This window comes from Nanorana parkeri, unplaced genomic scaffold (assembly GCF_000935625.1).
Source record: "Nanorana parkeri isolate BGI_ZX_2015 unplaced genomic scaffold, ASM93562v1 scaffold896, whole genome shotgun sequence".
NCBI classification, from domain to species: domain Eukaryota; kingdom Metazoa; phylum Chordata; class Amphibia; order Anura; family Dicroglossidae; genus Nanorana; species Nanorana parkeri.
Genome location: NW_017307164.1, coordinates 517,497 through 541,563, shown reverse-complemented (window position 1 = coordinate 541,563; position 24,067 = coordinate 517,497). Strand labels below are relative to the sequence as shown.

The window sequence follows — 24,067 nt, the reverse complement described above, 5'->3', positions numbered from 1 at the left end:
AAAAACAATGTCAAATTTTGTTAGCTAGGCAAATTATTGTTAAGTTAACGAATGAAAAATGATACTGCTAAATCAGATATGGGAATTTAGATTAGATCTAGGCTTCAATAACTCCTGTTCATGAAAGGATTTAAAACACATCCCATGCTCATCAAAACTGAATAAAAAATACCCATTGGCATTCACTGTTTTCCTCATGGATGCCTATAAGGATGATTATAAAGGGCCATTAACCAAATAATTAATTATCTCGAAGATGGAGTATCCAAGAGATATTACAAGTCAGCGGCTGACTCTGCACACCAGGCTCTGTCTTTTACTGATATGACTTTTGGGTTGTCTGGCCCTTTAAGCAAGTTTTAATGAGCTATAAACATCAAAGAGAACTGCTTCTGCAGTCTTAGAGCCTAATTTACTTTATTGCCATGTAAGTGTAGGTAGAGGGAAATTTCAGCTTAGGATAATCCAGTAGAAGTACAATGCCACAATCCAAACTGTGGTTTTCCAAACTTTTACTGCTGATTTTGGAGCTTACGAAGATTACAAGAAACTCTAACAACCAGGGCACTCATCAGGAGCTCTGGGGATACAAATTAAAAGACGTACGTAAACCTATTATCCTGATTTCATTCTATTTTATCCCTTTTGTGTTGTGTTTGTGTTTTTTAGTTGTATATTTATACTCATTCATTGATCAGTGTTATGTTTATATTATGTTATGTTTATATTTGGATATTGAACTGTTAAGGATATGCATTTAAAGTGTATGTAAACTCTAACAATGAATTTCTCTTATTTGTTTACCTTTGGTTTGTCAAATTATACAATTGAATGTGTTTTATTCAATTTGATAAGTGCCCCAGGATGGCCCTTCCCGAAACTGATTAGGTGGGTGGTCCCATGTCCCCTACAGGTTTGGAGGAGCTCAAGTTTGGACTAGGATTGGTCCGAACCTGAGCTCATCTCTAATCATTACTCCATGCTACTAAATGCTTATTATGTAGCTTACTCAGTAGGGAGCCATTTTCTTTTATCTGCTTAGTGATTAATTGCTGTGATAATAAAATTCTCTTGTGTAGCTTTAGCCTAATTAGGTGACTGCCACAATATAGTTAAATCTCTCAGTAACACATTAAAATCTCTGATGTAGCATAGCACTTTAAGGATAAGCACACCTTAAAACAAAGTGCATTTATCCTTTTTGCCCCCTGCTTCTGACCTAACCTTACCCACCCTCCCCTTCACAGATGCATATTTACCTCCATGTGAAGTCTCTGGTTCTGCTGTTTGTTTACATCCATTGGTGCAAGTCTTCACTGTCCTGGCCACACCTGCGCTTTAGTGCCCTATAGACTTCTATGTTCGATGGTCAGAGATTGTCCCATCGAAGTATATGAGGTTGTAATACTCAGGTGTGGCCAGGACAGTGAAGACTTGTAGCTCTGGACGTAGACAAACAGCAGAACCGCAGTCATTGGGTGGAGGGTGGGTTAGGTTAGGGCAGGGGAAGGTGGCAAAAGTGCACGTAGTTTGTATCTACAGCAAAAACTCTTTGTGAAAAGTGAGGAAGTGTTAAATTCACTGTTGGGATTTTATTGCTGTCTATTTCCCCTTTATATCTTTCTATATGTTCTTTGACCATTGCCAGACACCTAGAAAGTAAGGGAAGATCGAAGTTGTTTCAAAAAGAGGAATGGCTTAATTCATGAAGAGTATGAAAGGCAATCTAAAGTGTATCTAAAGCCAAAATGTTTGTTTTTAGGTTTAATAATAGTAGTAAGGGGTTTGAAACTGCTGGATAGATTCACTCATCAGAAAAAATTGCAATTGGTTTTAACCATTCACTACTCTATCCAAAACAAAAATAAAAAGGGTTGTGTAGCCTGGCCGGCAGTCCCTTTAGCTCAGGTGAAGGGAGGAGAGGAGGCACAAACAGGAGGTGATGTAACAATCACACAGGGAGTTCCAGGTTGGAAGAGAAAGTGTCCTCAGTAACGGAGGCTTGGTGGCTATTTTGTTGAAGATCAGACAAGGATGCTGATTGGCTGCTTTAGCCAGCTGGTCCTTTAGCAGTTCCCACTGGTACTGAGAAAAGGAGAAAGTAAAAGTGGGAGAAAAAGAAGCTCAGGAGAAGAGCCACAAGGCAGAGTTGTGGAATACTGTGAGCTGTGCTGTGGAGAGATCTGCACATGGACTGCTCCATTGCTGTGTGCTGGCTGCAGAGACTCAGAACCTAGAGAACTGCTGTGTGTGCAGGGCAAAGTATATGTGAAGAAGAGACTTAGTGTGCAGAACCTGGAGAGACTGCGCTGCATTCTGCAGTAAGGGAAGGATCCCAGAAGGCCTGCTCAGGACTTGCACTGAGGACTCCACAAAGAGGGAAAGAACATGCTTCAGAGGGGAAAGCCTTTGTGTGGAGAAGACTCTCAAATGGCCTACAGCGAGGACATGGTAACAGACTGTTAACCAGGGTACACTTATCCACCACCAGGGGTGAGAGACCTCTGGCCATCTTTATACTATCCCATCGTGTTGCTGTTGTGGGCATTTGACTGTTGTGATTCGAGTTGATTAACGAAACTGCTACGCTAACTCCATTACTGTGGATTACACATACCCTCCCTTTTAGACTGAGTGTTTTTGCGGAAGTTAAGGACCCACTACCAGTATAATTTATATCCATTCTTTCACTGGCCACTGGTTTAGTTAGGGTCATAAAAGTAATAGATAGGCCATACTGATTGTTGCCTACAATGGAGTTCCCTTCAATAGCTACTTGGTTATTGTATTGTTACCTATGTATCTTGCTATTACTTGTGCCAGTGTTTAATAACAGGTTATTGCTGTTATTGATGCAATTGTTAAAACTAGGGATGCAACAATACCCTTTTTTCTGTATCAAGTAGGAGTACCGATATTTTTTTGCCGGTACTTGCCGATACCGAGTAGCGGTGCCATGTGTCCAGATTATCAGGAAGTCGGGAGGCAGTTCATGACCCGTCGCCCGGCTTTTGACAACCTGTGAAACCGGTGTTCTAGCGAAAGAACACCTACTTCATTTGCTGAGGCTGCCTGGCTACCTAACCAATCAGGAAGCCGGGTGGCGAGTCATGAGATGCCGTCCTTCTTCCTGATTGGTCAGGAAGCCAGGATACCTACCAACAAGTGAAGCTGGCTTCCTAGCCAATCAGGAAGCCGGGGGGCACGTCATTACCTGCCTCCCGGCTTCCCGATTGTCTAGGAGGACAGGTTCACTTGTGCATAGGCAGCCTAGCTTCCCAACCAATCAGGAAGCCGGGAGGTGGGTCATTACATGCCACCTGGCTTCCTGATTGGTTAGGAAGACAGCCTGATTAGCAACATGTGAAGCCTGCTTCCTAGCCAATCAGGAAGCCAGGAGGCGGGTCATAACCCACCGCCGGCTTCCTGATTGGAAGCTGGCTCCATGCTCCCTCGGCACAGCCAGTCAGAGGGAAATTTCCCTCTGACCGGAAGTTCCGGTATCAGAGCACTTGAGCGAGTGCGAGTACTCTGCCAAATACTCGGTATCGGCACCAATACTAGTATTGGTGCATCCTTAGCTAAAACCAAACTCCCTTTGCAGGCTTGTCAAGGCCCTATTAAATTCCTTTGCATCCTTACTGTTGAGGTGGTGAGTCTGGGTTCATTTCAAGGCAGGTCACCACAGGGAGCCGCAGGAGGACCCAACATCTCAGCAGGTCGCTATGGAGTCAATGCTACCAATGGCTTTAGATATGCTTGAAGAATAGATTGCTGTATGGTTAAATACAAGTAAAGTACATTTGCATTTAATACACATTCATTTCCTTCCAGCCTGACCTCATGCACTGTACATGTGTTTTAATTAAATGTGAAGGTCACAGGTCTGTGGCATCTGGCAAACAAGGATACAATCAGGAAGGATTTGCATGACAATGTACATAATTACACCTATCCTTTTTAAACCTGCCTCTCCTACATAAGCCAGCTGTATAAATGTCATCTTGTGGGCTTCCCGCAGCTGATACTGCGAAGGATTTTCGAGATCACAATTTAACAGATTCCGGGAGGATAGTCTAATGTCATTCAAACTCCTGACATTTATTTTAAACTTGTGCAGTGTGGGTCTTTAAGGTGGACCTGTGCTGGAAATCAAGTAGAACAACTGGCCTAAATCGTTAAAAGCAGCCATGGGAGGTGTCTACATATACAGGTTATGTGCTCCTGAGTGCACTACAAACACCAAACATGAATTTGATTCACAATTTGATTTAATTCTCATTTTTATTTAATGAATGGAGTTTTCGATTGAAAACCACATTCACCGTCAGAATATCGTGCAATCAAGAAACATTTTCCATCATGTGCCTTTGAATTTTTTCTTTACTGCGGTCCAAATCAATCATCGATTTGACCACATTAATGATTAGAAAGTCGAACAAACTTTCCCGAAATGTGCTACAAAATTACTTGAGGTAAGTTCTAAAGTCTTTCTGCCCTGAAAAATGATGGTGGCGGAAATTTCATCCTCCATTTTCAAGTACAAAATACACTGTTCTACAAATAAAAATGCACAAACTGCCACGAGGCAGCAACATTGAGGACTTGGATGGAACAATCTGGCAGGTAGGGTGGCAGAATGGTACCTTGGCACATGATGTGCTGGTGGCTGTGGGCAGTCCTTCCAGCCTAGGCTACAACTAATGTTGGCTAAGCACAAATGCCTTTTTGAGGATAGCTTCTGTTTTACCCTGTGCAGTTTTCTGTTGATACGAAAATTTCTTACTGCTAATTATGCCGGTGGAGTTTGCAGATCGGGTGTGCATAAGATCCAAGGGTTAAAGGATCATTGTAGCACATCTTTCATAAAACAGCCACAAATTATGGAGTTCATATGGAATAAGTTGACAATGAACGCAAATGGTAAATAAATCATTAAAGAAAAGTTAAACTCAGGAGTTAAACCTCAAAAATGCCTTCAAGTACCTTAACTATTAACAAAAAATGATCTTATTTTCGTATCACTCGGCTGTAGATCCTCAAATCATCTCTGAATTGGTGCTGACACTGTCATTCCTGCTGGAGGGAGCCTACTTTTGTTCCCCATGGTTTCTGTGTGTGTTGTAAAGCAGCCACCTGTCGCTCCACAAGCTTGCTCCCGGGATAGACTATAATTTCAATACAAATTAGTAAACTAAACGTGAGATTGTAATCCATCATGGGAGTGAGCTTGGTGCATTGGCTACATTACAACACACACAGGGACCATGGGGAACAAAAGTAGCCACCCTCCAGAAGGAAGGACAGGGTCAGAGATGATTTGAGGATCCACAGCAGAGTGATACACAAATAAAATACATTTCTGTTACTAGTTAAGGTACTTGAATGCATTATTAGTAATTAAATCCTGAGTTTAGTGTCATGTTAACCATATGGCCACTTGTGTCAACAAACAATTAGGATGGTGCCATAGGCAGGCTCTTGCTGCTGCCGCAGACTGCTCCATTGGCACCTGAACAATTTATTCTTTGGAGATGCCAGGATGGAGTGTTGGTTGACAGTAAGAGGCTTACTGGAATATTGAGTTAAAAAATGTGTTACACATAATCTGAAAGCAATTCAGCACAACTGAGATACTTCAAGTGGTTTTCAAAGTTTGGTTTAGATAATATTGAATGTAGAGTACAGTTGTGGAGTTGAGTTTTGGCCATAATCTGTGTTTACTTTTGCCTTTCTAAAGGTTGTAAGTCGGAAAACTAGAAGATTGCTGGACAAATACAAATCATTCCATGCTGCTTGTGGCATTGCAATATGTTTGTTTACAGGTAAACTTCTATAAACCTTTACTAATATCCTTTACTGTTATTTTCAACAACATCTTCAGTAATATAAGGTAATTTATTTTGGTTTATGGTGATGTTTATTTTCAGATTTGTTTGGTTGTCAATGTAACACAGGATGATTGGCTCACAGAGCTGTCCATCCCTCTCTTCCAGCTATTTATACCACCATGCCTTGGGTTACACGCTTTAGCACAAGGCATGGTAAAACACTACATATGTGTATTGCAATTTATTCTTGTATCTATAGCCAAAGCTTTAAGTGACACTAAATTTAGGAGTTAAATCTTAAAAATGTATTCAAGTTTTTTTATTTGTGTATCACTCGGCTGTAGATCCTCAAATATCTCTGAATTGGTACTAATACTGTCCTTCCTTCTGGAGGGTGACTACCTTTGTTCCCCATGGTCCCTGTGTGTGTTATAAAGTAGTCACCTCTCCAAGCTCGCTCCAGTGATGGACTACAATCTCAATACAAATTAGTAAACTAAATGTGAGATTGTAGTCCATCACGGGAATGAGCTTGGAGCGGTGGCAACTTTTGTTCCCCATGGTCTCTGTGTGTGTTGTAAACTAGCCACCACTCCAAGCTCACTCCCATGGTGGACTACAAGCTCATATTTAGTTTACTAATTTATATTGAGATTGTAGTCCATTGCAGTTTCTAAACTCCTGAGTTTAGTGTCACTTTAAGTATTAGCAAATGTAATAACAACATCTGCTGGTGTCTTCACAAATTTAGCTGGCATGAAAGTGATTGCTCTTTTAGGGGACGTTTGTAAGATGAATTATGCCTTGCAACATGGTGGAGGTCAGATCAAGCTTTCCTTATCAACTCCCACATTATTCGTACTATACATAGCCATGGAAACAGTCAGAATAAGATATACAACCACATCAAGATTTTTTTTTTAGAAAGCACACAATTGACTATTATTTAATTTTCCGTGTAATGGGATTTTGTTTGCATGGTGCAGTCAATAAAAGCAGTGCTGAATTCAGTGTATTTAAGCATGTCTTAACTCTAAAATAAATGCATGAGGCGTGACAAAAGTTAAAGAAAGAAAAGGATTACCGGTATAGATATGTCACATAGGAGAGCCATTATACTGCTGATATTGACTTTCACCCATTGTATGTACACTGTCCAGCCTTAGGTCCATGAAGTTTACCAAGTGGAGCTGCACTGGGGCTTTCCTTACCAAGTTCTCCTATATGTGTTACACCCATACTCCACTCTCCCTCCTCTTCCACTCAGGAACTAGGTTATAACTTCTGGCCCATCTATGTTACATCCAATACCCTGTCTCTCTCTTCCTCCACTTAGGAACTCTGTCACTTCTTTTTTTTCCATCTCTGTTACACCCAATACACTGTCTTACTCTCCCTCCACTAAGACATTAAGATACTTCTTCTTCCCCCATCTGTGTTGCGCTCATACTCCACTCTCACTCCTCCTTTACCCAAGCACTATATCACTTCTTTTCCCCATCCATTTAACATCGATACCCTACTCTTCCGCTTCCTCCACTCAGGCACTCGGGTAACTTTTTTTTTACCCCATCTGTGTTACATCCATACCCTGTGTCCCTCTTCCACCGCTCAGGCACTAAGACACTTCTTCTTCTATGTTACACCCATATCCCGCTTGCCTTTCTCTTCAAATCAGCAGCTAGGTCACTTCTTCTTTCCAATCCGTGCTATACCTATACCCTGCTCTACCTTCTTCTCCACCCAGGCACTAGGCCAATTCTTCTTCCCCATCTGTGTTACACCCATACCATGCTCTCTCTTCCCCTCCAATCAGGCACTTGGTAATTACATTTTCTTTCTAATCTGTGTTACACCTGTAGCACTCACCCCCAAAGGAGCCATTGGATGAATTCGGCCCTCCTAGCCTCTCTAGGGTATACAGTTCCATTGCTGTCCCAACAGCACTTGACGACGCTATATTGGAGATTGTTAAAACACATATGATATGATGCTGATGAACTTTTATTGAAGAACTTTGGGAGAGAGGGTTAGGGGCCGGACACCCAGGATGTAGTAGACTCCAAAAATAAAAGGACCAAGTACTTGCAGTCTTCACAGCTAGAGAACCTTTAATCCAATTGCAGCAAACTGTGTCTGAAGCTCCTTGCTCTGCATTACTTGATATAATAGCTACTAGTCCATTTCAGAAAAGATCACCATGCTTCATGCTGAAGTTGCTCTATGTCATCTCCATCCTCAAGCCTCACAGGGAGGCACAGGGATTTCATTATTTTCCTCCACCGGCTTTATTTCACTCCTTCTCCCATCAGAAGTGCAGCAAACTATCCTCCTCCTTTTTCCACTTCACCTATTACATCCTTGGTTTCCTTCAAAACCCTATCTTCTTCTCCTTGTCCTCGTCTTTATCTGCTCATTTACATCTTTCTGTTACTATTGAAGTCCCAACCTCTCCTTCAATTGCCTACTGTTCCAAGTAGAGTAAATAAAAGCATAGTCCCAGAGCTATAAGGCAGTGACATAATAGGATAAGGATGTCTAGAAAACTGTACTACGTCACTGCCTAATGGCTCTACAACTCTTATTAGACTATGCATGCTTAGGTTTAGAGGTCCACACTGACATATAGTAATGCTGGCTCACCTAAAGGCTAGAAGCCAAGGATAATCCCACTTTCGTAGACTTGGCATGCTTTCCTTTTTTTTTAGGGTGATGATGTAAAGCTTTGTCCCTACTATGATGAAAAGCATTTTTTGACCAGTTTAATTGCTTTTGCAATTAAGAGCTGTTTGAAAGTAATTGAAATTGTTGAAATTGTTAGAAAATTGCTAGAAGAGTATGGACAATGTTAGAGGTTGAAAGCTGGTTGAAAGTGATTTAAATGGTTAGAAAAGTGTATACACAGTATTAAAGCTCCTTTGCTTGGAGTCAATTGACATTTGTAGCTGACCTAGGTGCAGATAACCTTAGTTTTCCAAGAGTGCAAGACAAGTCTGTTGTAAACAGTATGGAATTTGCAGTACACATTCTGCAGCTGCTATTTCGCCCAGACACACTTTATCATCTGTTTCTTAGTGCTAAGTGGCTGCAAATTGGCTGCCTTATTATTGAAGGAACAAGATATCACTGGACAGCGCTTCCCAGGTCTAGACCCCGTCCCTTGAGGACATCACCGGTGTAACCCAAAAATCAGAGGCAAGACTGGGCTGGATATTCCTAGGATCATTTAGTGTCTCCTGATAGGCTCTGCTGAGATATATATATATATATAACGAGTTACACGTGCAGTGGTACCCTACTGTCTCTATTTGGATATTATATGCTGAAGATATATTTTTAATGGTTGCTTCCTCACATTGAACTTTACTAATGAATCTCTGTTAGCCAAATTTTACATTAAAGTATGGGCCTGCTTTCAAACAACAGTGTCAGTCGTAAAAATGATTCCATCTGAAAGTGTACCGCAGTAGAAGTGGTAGTATCTATACCTCTCTAGTGATACATCTCTCCTACCTCTGCATTATTCCAGTGCTACAGCCTCTGCCAGAGTCTTCACCACACCCATTACAAACTGATCATATAACTCTGGGCAGAGCAGAGTCGGGAGCGCTGCTTCGCCTGCGGCCCGGTAACATTTGATCCACGGACCGGTAGCGGGCCGCGGCCCGGGGGTTGGGGACCACTGATATAACCTACCGACAGCTGTGTAGTGCAAGGGCCTGTCTGAATGGATACATATTGGTTGGACAGATTTGAAAGGGTCATTATACACTGCCTGTCCACAAAAAAAGTCACACACTCTAATATTTCTTTGGACATCCTTTAGCTTTGATTACGGCACGCATTCGCCATGGCATCATTTCAATAAGCTTATGCAATGTCACAACATTTATTTCCATCCAGAGTTGCATTCATTTTTCACCTTGTAGTGGTGATGGGAGAGTCGGACCACTGTGTAAAATCTTCTCCAGCACATCCCAAAGATTCTCAGTGGGGTTAGTGTCTAGACTCTGTGGTGGCCAATCCATGTGTAAAAATGATGTCTCATGATCCCTGAACCACTTTTTCCCAATTTGAGCCCGATGAATCTTGGCATTGTCATCTTGGAATATGCCCAATTTTGCCATCAGGGAAGAAAAAAACCCATTGATGGAAAAACCTGGTCATTCATTATATTCAGGTAGGCAGCTGACCTCATTTTTGGTGGGACATAACATTGCTGAACCTAGACCTAGTATCCAATGGAGGGCTCTGACCTATTTGCTTAGCTAAATCCAGGTGGTGACTTTTTTTTGGAGAGGCAGTAAATTACATAGTTTTAGTAAATCTCTTTACACAGTCTTTTATTTTCCACAATAAATAAACAAATATACAGTTAATACAAACACTTTAGTGTAACCAAACCGTCAACAATGTAATAAACAGTATAGAAAAAAGCTATTATTAAAATTCCCTTGTGAGAAAAGTGTCTGTGTTTAACAAGTTTCATTTAAACTATCAATCTTCAATAAAACTATGATATACCTTGATAGATTACATTCCCCAAATTAACAAGTGGGCCTTATCATAGGTTCTCTTATTGTAGTGCCCAAGTGATTCATTCTTTATAGCTGTGACCCCTGCACCTTATGTAGTAATCAGTATAAAAAAAGTTTTTCAATATTCATAAAAGAGTGCCTTCATTTAACCAATTTCACTTATACTATCCATTTCCCTATTAAACTAATACTCACCATTAACCTTAGTAGACCTTAATATATAGTGTTTCCGAAATTAATGAAAGATTCCTTTCTTTGACTCTCTCATTGTGAAAAGAGGTTCATTTCTTGTGACTGTGACCCAAATACCTAATAAATTAAGCAATGTGGCAAGGTCTATTATTAAAAAGAAAACATTTCCTTGTGTCTGTGACCCAAGTGCCTTATGTGATAAGCAATATGACGACAAATATTATTAAAACTTTCTTAGTTTTAGTAAATCTAAAGTTGATTGTACAAAGATTATATGGTCAGATTGTAACATGCGGGCAGCACAATGGCTTTGTGGTTAGCACTTCTGCTTTGTAGTGCTGGGGGTCCCTGGTTTGAATCCCAGTACGGACACTATCTGGAGTTTGCAAGTTCTCCCTGCAGAGGCATAACTAGAACTTTCAGGTCCCCGATGCAAGAAGCCTTGAATGCCCCCCCCAACCGCCATGGCACTGCATGGTTTACAGGAAGGCTGCCGAGGTCCCCAGCAAGCGCAGGACCTCAGGCAGCTGCTTGTTTAAAATTTTAGTGCAGTGTTCTGTCGAGAACGCTGACCCAGTATCTGCGCTTGCGTACAGATTACTGAGGAAACCGGCATTTGTTTACAAAGTATTTGTTTTTAATGGTTAATTGTGACTGTTAATGATATGCAGTCCATGGCTGTAAATGACGGTTGGAATATTATTAACGGTCACAATTAACAATTTAAACGAAATACTTTGTGAATAGATCCGTTTCCTCGATAATATTGGTCTGTGCGCAAGCGCAGATGCTGAGGTCGGCAAATTCGACTACATCGGCGTTCACGACAGAACACCGCTATCTGCGTTTAGTATCAGGGCATTTTCTGCAGCCCCTCTCTCCCCTCTCTCTTCCTCATCTCCCTGGTCAGGGGGAGGGGCTAAGAGGGTCGGGTCCTTACACAGCAGAATGTGCTGCCCGTAGGTGCCTGCAGCATATTCTGCTGGTGACAGCCTCTCCCATCCCTGCCGCACAGCTGCCCGTACTGCAGGGGCTGTGTAGCAGGGAAGGAGCGGCACTCTCTCGGGGGGGCCCTCTTCTTCCTCGCTAGGCTCCCCCAAGTGGCAGAACGCCAAGGCCCGGTCGCAATTGCGTGGGTTTCCTTCATGTACTTCATTTTCCTCCCACACTCCAAAGACATGCTGGTAAGATAATTGGCTTTCAATCAGCCCTATATGCGAGTAAGGTATCTTATATTGTAAGCTCCTTGAGGGCAGGGATTGATGCGAATGTGCAGTGTGTAAGGTGCTATGTAAATTGTTGGTGCTATATAAACACCAATAATCAATAAATGTATGGTGACCCTTAAGGTGCCCATACACTTTACAACCCTTGCAAGACTTTTGTCTTGCGAGGCTTGTAAAATACTTTAAAAAAGTACGATCTGCCCATCTTGGACAGGCAGATCGTACTTGCGATCATCGCAAGCACGCCCCTCAGAGGGGCGGGCTTGCGATGACTGCAATGAGGGGCGGGCTTGCGATGACGGCAAATGGGCAGTGTGTGTGTGCACACACCGGCCCGTTCGGCAGTTGTCAAACAAGCAGGCCACTAACTCGCCGAGAATCGTACGATTCCCGGCGGGTTTTCCAGCCTGCTTGTTTGACGGAAGACGTGCGACCATACAGTAGAAACGGTCGCACGCCTTCCATACACTGCACGATTCTCGTACGATCGCGGGATTTCCCGCGATTCTCGTACGAGAATCGTGCAGTGTATGGGCACCTTTAGATTTATCACAACTGTATGACACGAGGGCACACCTTACATTCAATCAGCAAGCCTTTTAATAAGTAGTTATTGGTAGATCTAAGAATATAGTGCAATCAAATTAGAATGCGCATAGTCTGCTTAAAACAAATTTCAGATACTTACACCAACTGAATGAAATGCATACGCGATCCGAAAGGCAATTTTTTTTTCTGTCTGCTCGGCCTTGATGCGTTTCATTTTTCCCTTTATTTAGTCTGAGTCAAAACTTCCTGCAGATTGCAGATGATGTCATTGTCTGGCTATAAGTCCACAGCAGATGGGAGAACCACAATTGGTAATTATCTAGCTGCTGATACCGAAGTCAGTTATCTGCGGACAGCGGTGTCATGTGACCTCTTCCCCGTTCCACTTGTGACAATACACACTGCAAACTAATTCCATCTCAATAGGCTCCAAGCTCCCTGCTAGCTTTGTTGCTTATTGTCGCTGAATTGCTCCTTGTGGGACATCAAGCTTTTCGCTCTTCTGTTTTATAATGTCAGGAGACAAGCAGCCATATGTGTTTAACATTGGATTTAATCATGTTCAAAGATGTTACAACGATGTTCCTCAGTTCACAGACAAGGAACTGCCTTTGTGATGTAGATCAGCTGAGATTCCTTCATAAGACACGGGGGCGCCTTTATAAAAAATGGTGGTCTGGGCACGGATGTGCATGTCTGGATTAAACTGCATTGGCTGCTCATTGGACCTCTAGATTTGCATTTGTTACAGTGCTGGTCTGCATTCAAATGGGTCATCATTGGAAAACATCACCCAGTTCTTTATTCATTAATATATTATTAATAAAGAGAAAATGAAAATCGTTCCCTTGCAGTTGGACTACCCCTGCACTGCAAGAGTTAAAGTAGAATTAAAGTTACTTTTGTTTTTACATATATCTACTGCTAGCAAGCAATAGACATATGCAAAAGCATAAAAAAATTAAAAAGTTAACAACTCTGTAATTACTTACCTGTGTCTCCGCCGCTCGCTCCCGTCTAAAGATCTATAGATTTTTGAAGGGCCGTGAAGGATGAGAGGGTAGGCGCATGTGCAGTAGAGGTCTTCGGGGAGAAGAAGAGGAGAGACACAGTGGAGGTGAATGCACGCTTCCGGGAGAATGCACACGGACAGACACCGCGGGACAGGAAGACACAGCAGTCAATAATGGATCAGAGACCGCCACCAGCGCTGGAGGGACTTCTGAAAACTACTGGAAAGAAGAAGATGATCGGATCAAGAGGTGTCATTTAAGGTAAGTCCTCAAAGCAGCATGGGGGGGGGGTGACTTTAATGTCACTTTAAGTGCTAATTTTGTCTAGGGGGTTCAAATAAGGCAGATATACTCACCTTATCATTGGTCCCATTGGCTCCCCCCAGGCTGCTGGACTGGTCTCTGCAGCCTCTTCTCCCCTGGGCTTCAGCAGTCTGAGGACCACTGGCGTCATCACAGGTCTATTCACTTGAGCATAGCCAGAGCAGAGGGCGAGGGAATTGAGCGCTGACTGCCATGGAACCGAGGATCAGGTAAGCAATACAACTTTATTTGAGCCCCCTAGCCAAAGCAAGCGCTAGCCTCACTGCAAGGGTACATTGTTTTCTATACCCAGAGTTCATCTTTAAATGTATTTTTTTTTTTTATGCAAGCAGTTTAAGTACCTGAATTTGAAGTGTCACCCTCTTGTAATCTCTGCTCAGCAGAGCTCAGAGTAGGATGGGGGAAGCAGTACAAGGAGCCACTCAGTTCATGCTTATAGAAGGAGAAAGCAGAGTGACTGAGAGATGTGGGCATCAATGTGCTGCTTCTCCTTCACTGTCCACTCACAGACCATGTCAGTGTAACTGGATGCCCTCACTCAAAAGACTGAGGGCATCTAGTGGCAGAAAAGAGGTACTGTGAGTGGCTGCTCCAGATTGAAGGTGAACACTGCAGCGAACACTGCAGCAAACACTGCCTTTTTATTTTATTTTTAATGGGCTTTTACATTTTTTGTTATTTTTGACTAGTGTTCTGCTATAAATATGGTAAGATGATGGCTAAACATCAGCAAATGTGATCTGCTCGGGTACATTCAGGTGTGAATACATCAAATCTACTAACCAGCTAATGACAACACATGCAATGATTGGAGGTGCAGTGATTTGCCACTTCATAAATATACCCTTATTGGCAATTTGTCCAGAGTCCATTAGAAGCTCTGCCACCAGGGAGTCTCTCTTGTCTTGCTGCATTTTACTTGATTAAACATAAAACAGAAATTTGATAGAGAAAGAGAGAGAGATGCATGGCAGATAAGTAGAGTCTCAGATCTGCCTTCTGTGTAATTTAGCTTGAGCCCATCCACCTACAGATGAAGTATAATTTTGTGATTGGGTTAGATCTTTAATTCTGTAAGAATATGATTGCTGTGTTTCTCCACAGATTCTAGAAATGCCTTTTACAAATCTCTCCCTGTATGCCATGGTGTTTTCTTTAGGCTAATGTATGCTATTTGTTTCCCTACAGCCTTGCATGTTGGAGCTCATGTAATTAACGCTATCAACTTTTCTACAAACTACAACAGCGAATACACTGCGCTTAATGTGGCGCGGTACAAAAATGAGGTTAGTGTTGATTTAATGCTCATGTTAAGGTGTCATGTAAAAGCGTTTGTGTGAGAAAAACATGGAACACTTCCTGGAAATTGCTGAGAATCATTATGGCCCCACTGGCTGTCAAAATACCTGAACAGTGTTACACCTGATTGGTTGCAGGCATTGTTGGCCCACCATTTTCCACCCGGCTCCTTCCATTTTTCAAATGAATAGGGCAGGAGGTGGCAGACAGGGCTACTTAGAAATGTCTATAAATGTGCTCATATGTGTAGCCGGCTTAACTCCCGATACCTGTCAGTCAGTCAGTGAAGAATTCATAGAAAAAATGATAACTGGATGGAAAATAGGTTTTATGGCATAAGAGTCAAACAAAGTCTAAACTTTTGGACGATTTCTTAAGGGACCGTAATATACAGGGGTACGGGTACTCCTAGAATGAGATCCTAATAGGTTGGACTTGATGGACTAATGTCTTTATTCAACCTCAAATACTATGTAACTATGTAACTATGTAATACCGTACAAAAAACGACTAAGAGAAACGACCACATGTGCGGTTTAGGGTCTTACAAAAACTCTTGTGTGTGAGCCGTGCAATGGAAATCCCCTTTAAGTGTCAACGGCATCAAGCATGGCCCCCTTTAGTGGAAAATGACTTTTATGTAGAGATTAGAGTTCAATGCAAGGAAAACAAGAGGACATTTATTTCACAGCGCACATTTATCAAGAGGAATGACTGAACAATGTTTGTCACGTATTTTATCCCGGAGATGACAGGAGATCGAGGAGTGGGGTGCTGAATAAATGAAGATTCATTCAGAATAATGTGTCATTTGTCACTATTTGCCTTGTCAGTGTTTTTGTGTCTTAATAATTAAATTTAGGCGGCTTAAGGAGTCTCTGATTGGATTCCTGACACAAAGCAATTTCAAGCATGTGGTTTCATTACATTTTTTTTTTTTTTTCCCCAGGATCCTAGGAAAATTATCTTCACTACTGGTAAGTGACATGCATAGGGAATACGTGATGTTTTTTTGCTAATGCAACCTGGCATTGTGTACATGTTATATACATTGAGTGGCCAGATTATTATTTCCACACAAATTAAAGGGCCTAAATCATGCCAGGAAAACATTCCTCGAACCATAACACTGCCCCAAACCATAACACTGCCCCCACCAGCTTGAAGGGTTGTACTCATGCATGTGGGGTGCATGCTTTCATGCTGTTCCCGCCAAATTCTCATCTGCATGATGCAACTGGAAACGTGATTCATCGGACCACATGACTTTTTTCCAATGCTCAACTGTCCAATTCTTGTGTTCCTGTGCGAATTGGAGACGTTTTATCTTGTTAACTGCAGACAGCAAAGGTGTTGGAACAGGCCTTCGGCTTCCATATCCCATACGATGCAGTGTACGGCGAACAGTGCATTCAGCTGCTCTTGAACATTTAAGGAATTCTGCTGTTTTTCTGATACTCGCTCCATGGCTCCTAGCACCAACAATCATCCCACGTCCAAAGGCTGTTAAATCGCGTTGTTTCCCCGTATCTTCAGAAACAAATCACTTCTACTGTCGTGGTAAACAACCTGCTTCCCTATTTATATTAGTCTGGCCCTCTAGCAACTTCAGCGCCAAATTATAGCTAATTTGCCTACAAACGTCAGGTGGTCATAATAATCTGGCCACTCAGTGTATGCCTAAATTGTTTTATTTTTGGCTTTCTTAAAGGTAAACCCTAGTCTAAAGAAGACCATACATGCTGGAATTTCATTTGAACGTTCATTCCAAATTGTTCATCAGACCATTTGATCTTGTCATCATTGAGCTAACTAAGGGTGGTTGCTTGACTATTATGCTGATCAGGGGCAGCCCTAGCCTTTTTGCTGCCTGAGTTGGCCGATGCTGAGAGAAGGGATGGAAGCATGAGAGAGACTGACCGACCAATGCTGAGAAGCTCTCAGCGTCGGTCGATCTGTCTCTCTTACTCTTTCTCTCCCCCCCCAGTGTCTATCACAACTCCCACCAATCCCGGGGCCTCTGTCTGCAAAACACTTACCTTTGCCCTCCAGAGTAGCAGACATGCTCCTCTTCAGCCACGATCTCCGGTGCTTCTGCCCGGGGAAAGCAAGCTCCGCCCCTGCAAACACGTCTGAGGAAGGTACCAATAGCGTGGGGAGGGGGGCGGGACCTGGCAAATGGTACTATTAATATAATTCCATAAGAAAAAATGATAGCTTGGAGCCCGGGCCCCCCTGTCCGCCTGGGCCCCTTACAACAGTACTGACCGTACCCCCCGAGGGTGGCCCTGGCTACCGGTGCCTCTACCTGATTGTGCCTATCCAGGCCGGCCTGTGGGGCCTATTTTCAGTGGAGCTCCAGTAGCCACTATGTTAATCCGGCCCTGAGTACAGTGAGCGCTGTCATCCTAGGACAGGAATTGCGTTTATGGCAGGATCGGCAAGGTAAAATAAATGAAAAAAGCCTGGAAAAGATAAATAATGCAGCCACAACATGTAATGACTGGTAAGCTGCAATATATTACGTTTTGTTTTGGGGTTTAGATATAGTTTAAGTAAAACTGTCAAAGAAATTCAAATGAGAAGAAAATAAGTATCTTCAGCAATTTGTATTGCTTGTAGCTTGCAGTACAGAGAGACAAAGTCAGAAAGTCAGTCTGAGACTCAAGCAAGACAGCACCTTTTATATACATTTGTGAGCAGACAACATCCAATTAACAAATTGCTTAGGTCACAAAAATCAAAATGCTGCTGTAGTTTCAGAGAATTTCCTTATTTAAAAACACAGATATATACGGTGTATAGTAGTTAGTAGTAGTTAGGTTGAAAAAAGACACATGTCCATCAAGTTCAACCTATAGAGAAAATTATCTATGTAATGACACTACCATCAAATGTTTTACCAACTAGTTGACATGTATGTTCAATAATCAGTGAAACTCCCTTTAACTGCTATTATTGCCTTATTATTGCTCACCCCACCTGTAACCCTTTCCCTCTTTGTTTCTCTATTTGGTATTGGCATGCTTTTATGTGTTGGGGGTAATGAAATAAAATGGCCCTGTCTAGGGGCTTAGGTCTTCTAGGTCTAATGGTAAATCTAGCCCTTTGCAGAGCAGAATTATTATCTGCATCAGATGACATCAAAGGAGATTGTAAGGTGCATAGGGGTCATAAACTGCTGGTCAGATTGTAAGGAGGTCATTAGGTGGTCAGAGTATTTAAATGAAATGCCCCTATTTACCCAAGTAGAGTTGCGTAACCTAGTTTTTGTTCTCTGATTGGTGGAAACTGCCCTTCAATCAGGAAAAAGGGTTCCTGTGGCTGAGGATTGAAGGTGCAGCAGTCTGAGAAGAGTTAAATGAATCGAAGTGCTAATCGAAGTATTGCTATTTCCTGCTTATGAGAAGTAATTAGTAGAGTCCATGAGCATTTATATGTCTGAGCCTCCATTTTCATTAGTGGTGCCATCAAATGAATCTTTGTGTGCTGAAATGAAATGAAACAAGTGGAGTGCTGGTTGAGCGGGATGGAAGATTGGGCACTAGGTTTGGCGTGGAGATGCTGCAGAAGTGTAGCCACATCAGAAGATGGAAAGGTATCTCCCTGGTTCTAGGTCCTAGGAAGGAGTAAGACCGCAGAGGAGTCCTGGAGGAAAATATCTGAGGACTACTGGCTTGAGCTTTAAGACACAGAGCTGATGGTTGGTTTGTGTCTGTAGAGGGATGGACTTGAATTCTAGATTTACCCCTATTTAAAATGCTCACGGAATGCTAAAGAACACGGATTGAAGCAGAAAGCTCCTGGTGTTATGAGAGCGGTCTATGTTCTGAATCTCTGGACTTGACATTGAAGGTCTCTCACTGTCAGCTAGGTCCTACAAGGTTATGATCTACGCACTGGTCGATAAGGTCTCATACAGATGAGCATTGAACTGTTTCTTCTAGAACCATCTCACCTCATGCTCTCCTCACTTTCTGAGCATCTAGATGATGTTTGCTGTAAGAATGAAAGTCTGCATTCATTTTTTATAGAAGAATAGAGCTGTCAGTCCAAAAGGTAACTACAAGAATGGACAATGGAGAAGGCAGGAACATCTGGAGTCGTCCATAGGCTGCAGTTTTCTTTTTGTGAGATAGATACTCCAGATATATAACATTTATAGACTTTTCTGAGCTAGAATTTGTTTTATTGCTATAATTAAGTTCTATCACCCACCTCCTGGCATCAGAATTAAATCTTATTTTAATTCCCTTCCACCGGCAGCTGCACAAGTCAAGGGAGTCTTTATACTGCCGAGTACAAGGAGGGATTGAGGCACTGGTGTATATTGTTGCTGAGTTTTTGACACACTTTCATGGCTTCTGCTTAGAGACAAACACGCGAATCACAAGAAAGATAAAATCAAGCTGTGTATTATCTCGCTGCTGGCTGCTGCTGGGGGATGTGTCAGACGTCTCCTTATTAACTGGTTATTAGTGACTCGCATGTCCGCTGGATTCTGTTCTTACACAGCAGGAACATTACAAAGCCGCCATCTGCTGCCATGGGGAAGAAGCGGGATCTGATATGTGAAAACTTGAGCTGTCTGTGCTGCTCATAGCCACCAATCCAATGCCAACTGACTTTTTTTTTTTATACTTTTTTTTTTATAAGGATGGAAAATGGGGGCAATGCCATAAATAAAGAAAAATAACATAATACACAAAAGAGAAACAAATGCAGAATTATTTGTATTGCATAAAATATGGGGATGACCATATCCTTGTAAAAATACTAAAATCCTTGAAGAACACAACATAAAGATACGTTTGTATAACAATATTGTGCCAAGCTAAGTGAATAAATAAATACAATGAAAAATATATCTCTTATGACAATGAAGCACATGTGTATGCTTAAAACAAAGTACAAATACACAATAATATATACAACATCCCATAAAAAAAGTCCAATATACACCAATCGTGATCGTACAAAGAAGAATGCAGAGGATAATCCACCACCGGACCAGATAAGGCTTCCAAGTATGCGATAACCACAAAATCTTGACAAACCTTCACCCAGTGAGTGCTAGTGACAGAACGGTGCTCACCTGGGGAGGTAGACCCACAGAACTAGGTCTCAGAGCGCGTTTCCCTTCTTAATTGGGGAAGGGATGCCCGTATAAATGAAGGCAAGATAATCTCCTCAGATCGCAGGTATCATCATCATTTCAGAGGGAGAATAAAGGAGAAGACATAGTGCGTATCGTCCAACAAAAGTAACATTTATTGAATAAAATGCGTACTTCCAATATCGCAGATAAAACAGAGATTGCACAAAACCAGATGGATCCAGCAATACAAATTGAAGAGCGCACTGAACGCCCGTTCGTCCGGCTCAGCTGAGGAAAAAGGAAGTGATGTCTGAAGCTCCACCCTACGTATATTACGTCTAACACGTGACTACATCAGGGGTCTGGAGCAACCGACGTCTCAAGAACTATTTAACAGTAAACTGCCCTTACGGGCAGGGCCCTCCTTACCATCTTGTCTTGAATTGTATTGTGTCTGTAATGGCTTCCTTATATTGTAAAGCGCTGCACAAACTGTTAGCGCTATATAAATCCTGTATGATAATAATAATAAAGGCTCTGATATACGTGCACTCAAAGTACCGTATATAACCAAATAACACCACAAAAAGGAAGAACAGGCAGGAGTGGAATTGTATGTCAGCAGGAGCACAGAAGAAGGGAAGTAAGACATATAATACACATATGATCTAAAAATAGAGACAAATCTAAATATAAAAATGGGTGTCTACGTTTGTATAACAATATTGTGCCAAGCTAAATGAATAAATAAATACAATGAAAAATATATCTCTTATGACAATGAAGCACATGTGTATGCTTAAAACAAAGTACAAATACACAATAATATATACAACATCCCATAAAAAAAGTCCAATATACACCAATCGTGATCGTACAAAGAAGAATGCAGAGGATAATCCACCACCGGACCAGATAAGGCTTCCAAGTATGCGATAACCACAAAATCTTGACAAACCTTCACCCAGTGAGTGCTAGTGACAGAACGGTGCTCACCTGGGGAGGTAGACCCACAGAACTAGGTCTCAGAGCGCGTTTCCCTTCTTAATTGGGGAAGGGATGCCCGTATAAATGAAGGCAAGATAATCTCCTCAGATCGCAGGTATCATCATCATTTCAGAGGGAGAATAAAGGAGAAGACATAGTGCGTATCGTCCAACAAAAGTAACATTTATTGAATAAAATGCGTACTTCCAATATCGCAGATAAAACAGAGATTGCACAAAACCAGATGGATCCAGCAATACAAATTGAAGAGCGCACTGAACGCCCGTTCGTCCGGCTCAGCTGAGGAAAAAGGAAGTGATGTCTGAAGCTCCACCCTACGTATATTACGTCTAACACGTGACTACATCAGGGGTCTGGAGCAACCGACGTCTCAAGAACTATTTAACAGTAAACTGCCCTTACGGGCAGGGCCCTCCTTACCATCTTGTCTTGAATTGTATTGTGTCTGTAATGGCTTCCTTATATTGTAAAGCGCTGCACAAACTGTTAGCGCTATATAAATCCTGTATGATAATAATAATAAAGGCTCTGATATACGTGCACTCAAAGTACCGTATATAACCAAATAACACCACAAAAAGGAAGAACAGGCAGGAGTGGAATTGTATGTCAGCAGGAGCACAGAAGAAGGGAAGTAAGACATATAATACACATATGATCTAAAAATAGAGACAAATCTAAATATAAAAATGGGTGTCAAATATGAACTATATAAAAAATATGAAGATAAAATAATAGAATATAAATAAATATATTTAAAAATATATATATATATATATGCTCCTACAAAAAAAAACCACAACTAATACAAGAAAACGCCATAAAAAGGTGTTCACTTAGCTCGGCACAATATTGTTATACATTTTTAGATATTCACTATATCCTTAGTGCTTAGTGCCTCTTCTTTACATTTACTGGCGCTGATCACTTACTGTTTTATGTAAAGATAAGTTTACTACATCAACAATGTCAGCTTGAAGAGAAGTTAACAACATCTGTTATTTTTATTCAATAGGCAGAAGAAGAAAACTCAATTATACATGTAATAGCCCATAGACTGGGGCACTAGGTTTATGTCCTGCCTTACAACGAAGGATTGACAATGTTATTATTGTGCACGCCCCTCACGTTAGCTCCTAGTGTAAAGTAGGGTATACACAGTCAGAATTTTCAACAAACAATACTGATTTTGGAACCATCCTTCGACTTTCTAATGGTTGATGGGGTCAAATCGATGATCAATTTGGACTGCAGTAATGAGCATTTTTCTTGATCGAATGAAATTCTAACAGTGAATGTGGTTTTTGTTTTGGGAAATGCCATTCATACCAAAATCAAATGTTACATAGAAATGGAAATCACACGAAATTTCAACAATAATTGCAAAGCCTCTGGTGGTAATATCGAACGTTCCGATGGGATTTTTCATAGGAACGTTCATTTAGGTTTGTATACCCTACTTAAGAATGACAGTAGTACTTGATGGACCCACCCTACTGGATCCCAGTAATAATATGCAGTGTATAATATGACGCTAATATAAAGGCTAATTTCAGGCACTATTAATTCAAAAGTAGCTTTAAATATCTAAAATAATATGGATCATTATAACAATAATAATAATAGTATACACCCACAGAGTGAGCCAACACTCTACATCTCTCTGCCTTTCTTCTTGACAACTGCTGAAAAGAAGCCCCACTCTGAAGGGAGTGCATTGTACAAGCTCATGGACTTGCATTGTGAGATGCAACAGCCATTGTGTAGCACTGGAGAACAGAAAGTATAGGCTGAGTATGTGCTAGACAATATAATTACCCCATGTACATATATACTTATGAACTCTACATAGAAACAAGATTAACATTAACAGGCATTTTAACTATGTGCATCTACACTATTACTGAAATGGCTTTATGAAGTCTAAAACAAATTGCTCTGAGGTAAAGCCATTGGACAGAAGAGGCATGCAAAAAGTCTCTTCTGCCAAAAACATCTTCCCTTTGCCCCTAGTGATTTTTCATTATCTGTACACTCCCTGCCGCATATGTACAGTGCAGTGTACACTTCTGATTCTTTACTGGCATTTTCCAGATGATAAAAATGTAGCTGGCTTCCAGGGACGAGGTTACATCATCAGTGGCCATCTAATGGCCAAAAAGAAATGACCTGGGACCTAGAAGAAGATGGCAATTGTAAGGGATGGAGGAACTACAATGAGTGCTGGAGTAGGGCACACTAGTAGGTTAGTGTGCCATAATATGCATACTTGCACATTATAGTAAGAGGTTCCCCCTCCTCACCCAACCAAATTAAGTTCCAGTTTGAGCTGACAACACACATTATTGAATATATGCTAAAATAGATTTACCTGGCTGCTGGGGTATAGAGGGTCACTGGCAGAAGGATGGTCCTTGTGCCCTGGGTGTATCATAGAACCCCTATCATCCTGGTAAACTACTGCTCATGGGACATCATCCTCCATGTAATAAGAGAGGGATCATTTTATTCTTACCTTGCAGTATCTGACTGTACGCACTTGGAATACTAATGCCAGATGTCTACTAATAAAACTGCTATGAAGCACACATACAGCAAACACAGATGAGTCACCATGGCACGGATATCCTAGCAACAGTGTGTAGTTTTGCTCCAGATGTGATTTAAATTCTGCAGATGTAAAGAACTGACTTTATATCAAGGTCAGCTTTCTAGCTGTACGTGGCTGAAAAAAAATCTTACTACTCTAGACGACAAGGAAATCTGGGTCTGTAGGGTAATTGCACACAGCCAGGTGACCTGCTTTCGAAGATTTAAGAAAGACGCAGAGAGAATAAACAGACTCGGACAGGTCAATATCGAACCTGAGCAGAGGGGTTCCACCACGGCTTTGGTGTATTAGCATAATCAATGCATCTGCTAATTTTTCTGTGAGGATTAACTTATATTTTACCGGTTCTTGCATTCCATGCATTGTTTTTAATAAGGC

At 41.5% G+C, this 24,067-nt stretch overlaps 1 protein-coding gene across 1 annotated transcript in view; it reads left to right on the top strand.

The window, feature by feature from the left end:
* NOX4 (NADPH oxidase 4) overlaps positions 1-24,067 on the top strand; it is a 148,873-nt gene that overhangs the window by 29,583 nt on the left and 95,223 nt on the right. The window contains exons 4-6 of the mRNA XM_018565857.1: positions 5,741-5,825; positions 14,862-14,959; positions 15,922-15,949. Coding sequence (XP_018421359.1) covers positions 5,741-5,825; positions 14,862-14,959; positions 15,922-15,949 — 211 coding nt within the window. The remainder of the gene's footprint in view (positions 1-5,740; positions 5,826-14,861; positions 14,960-15,921; positions 15,950-24,067) is intronic.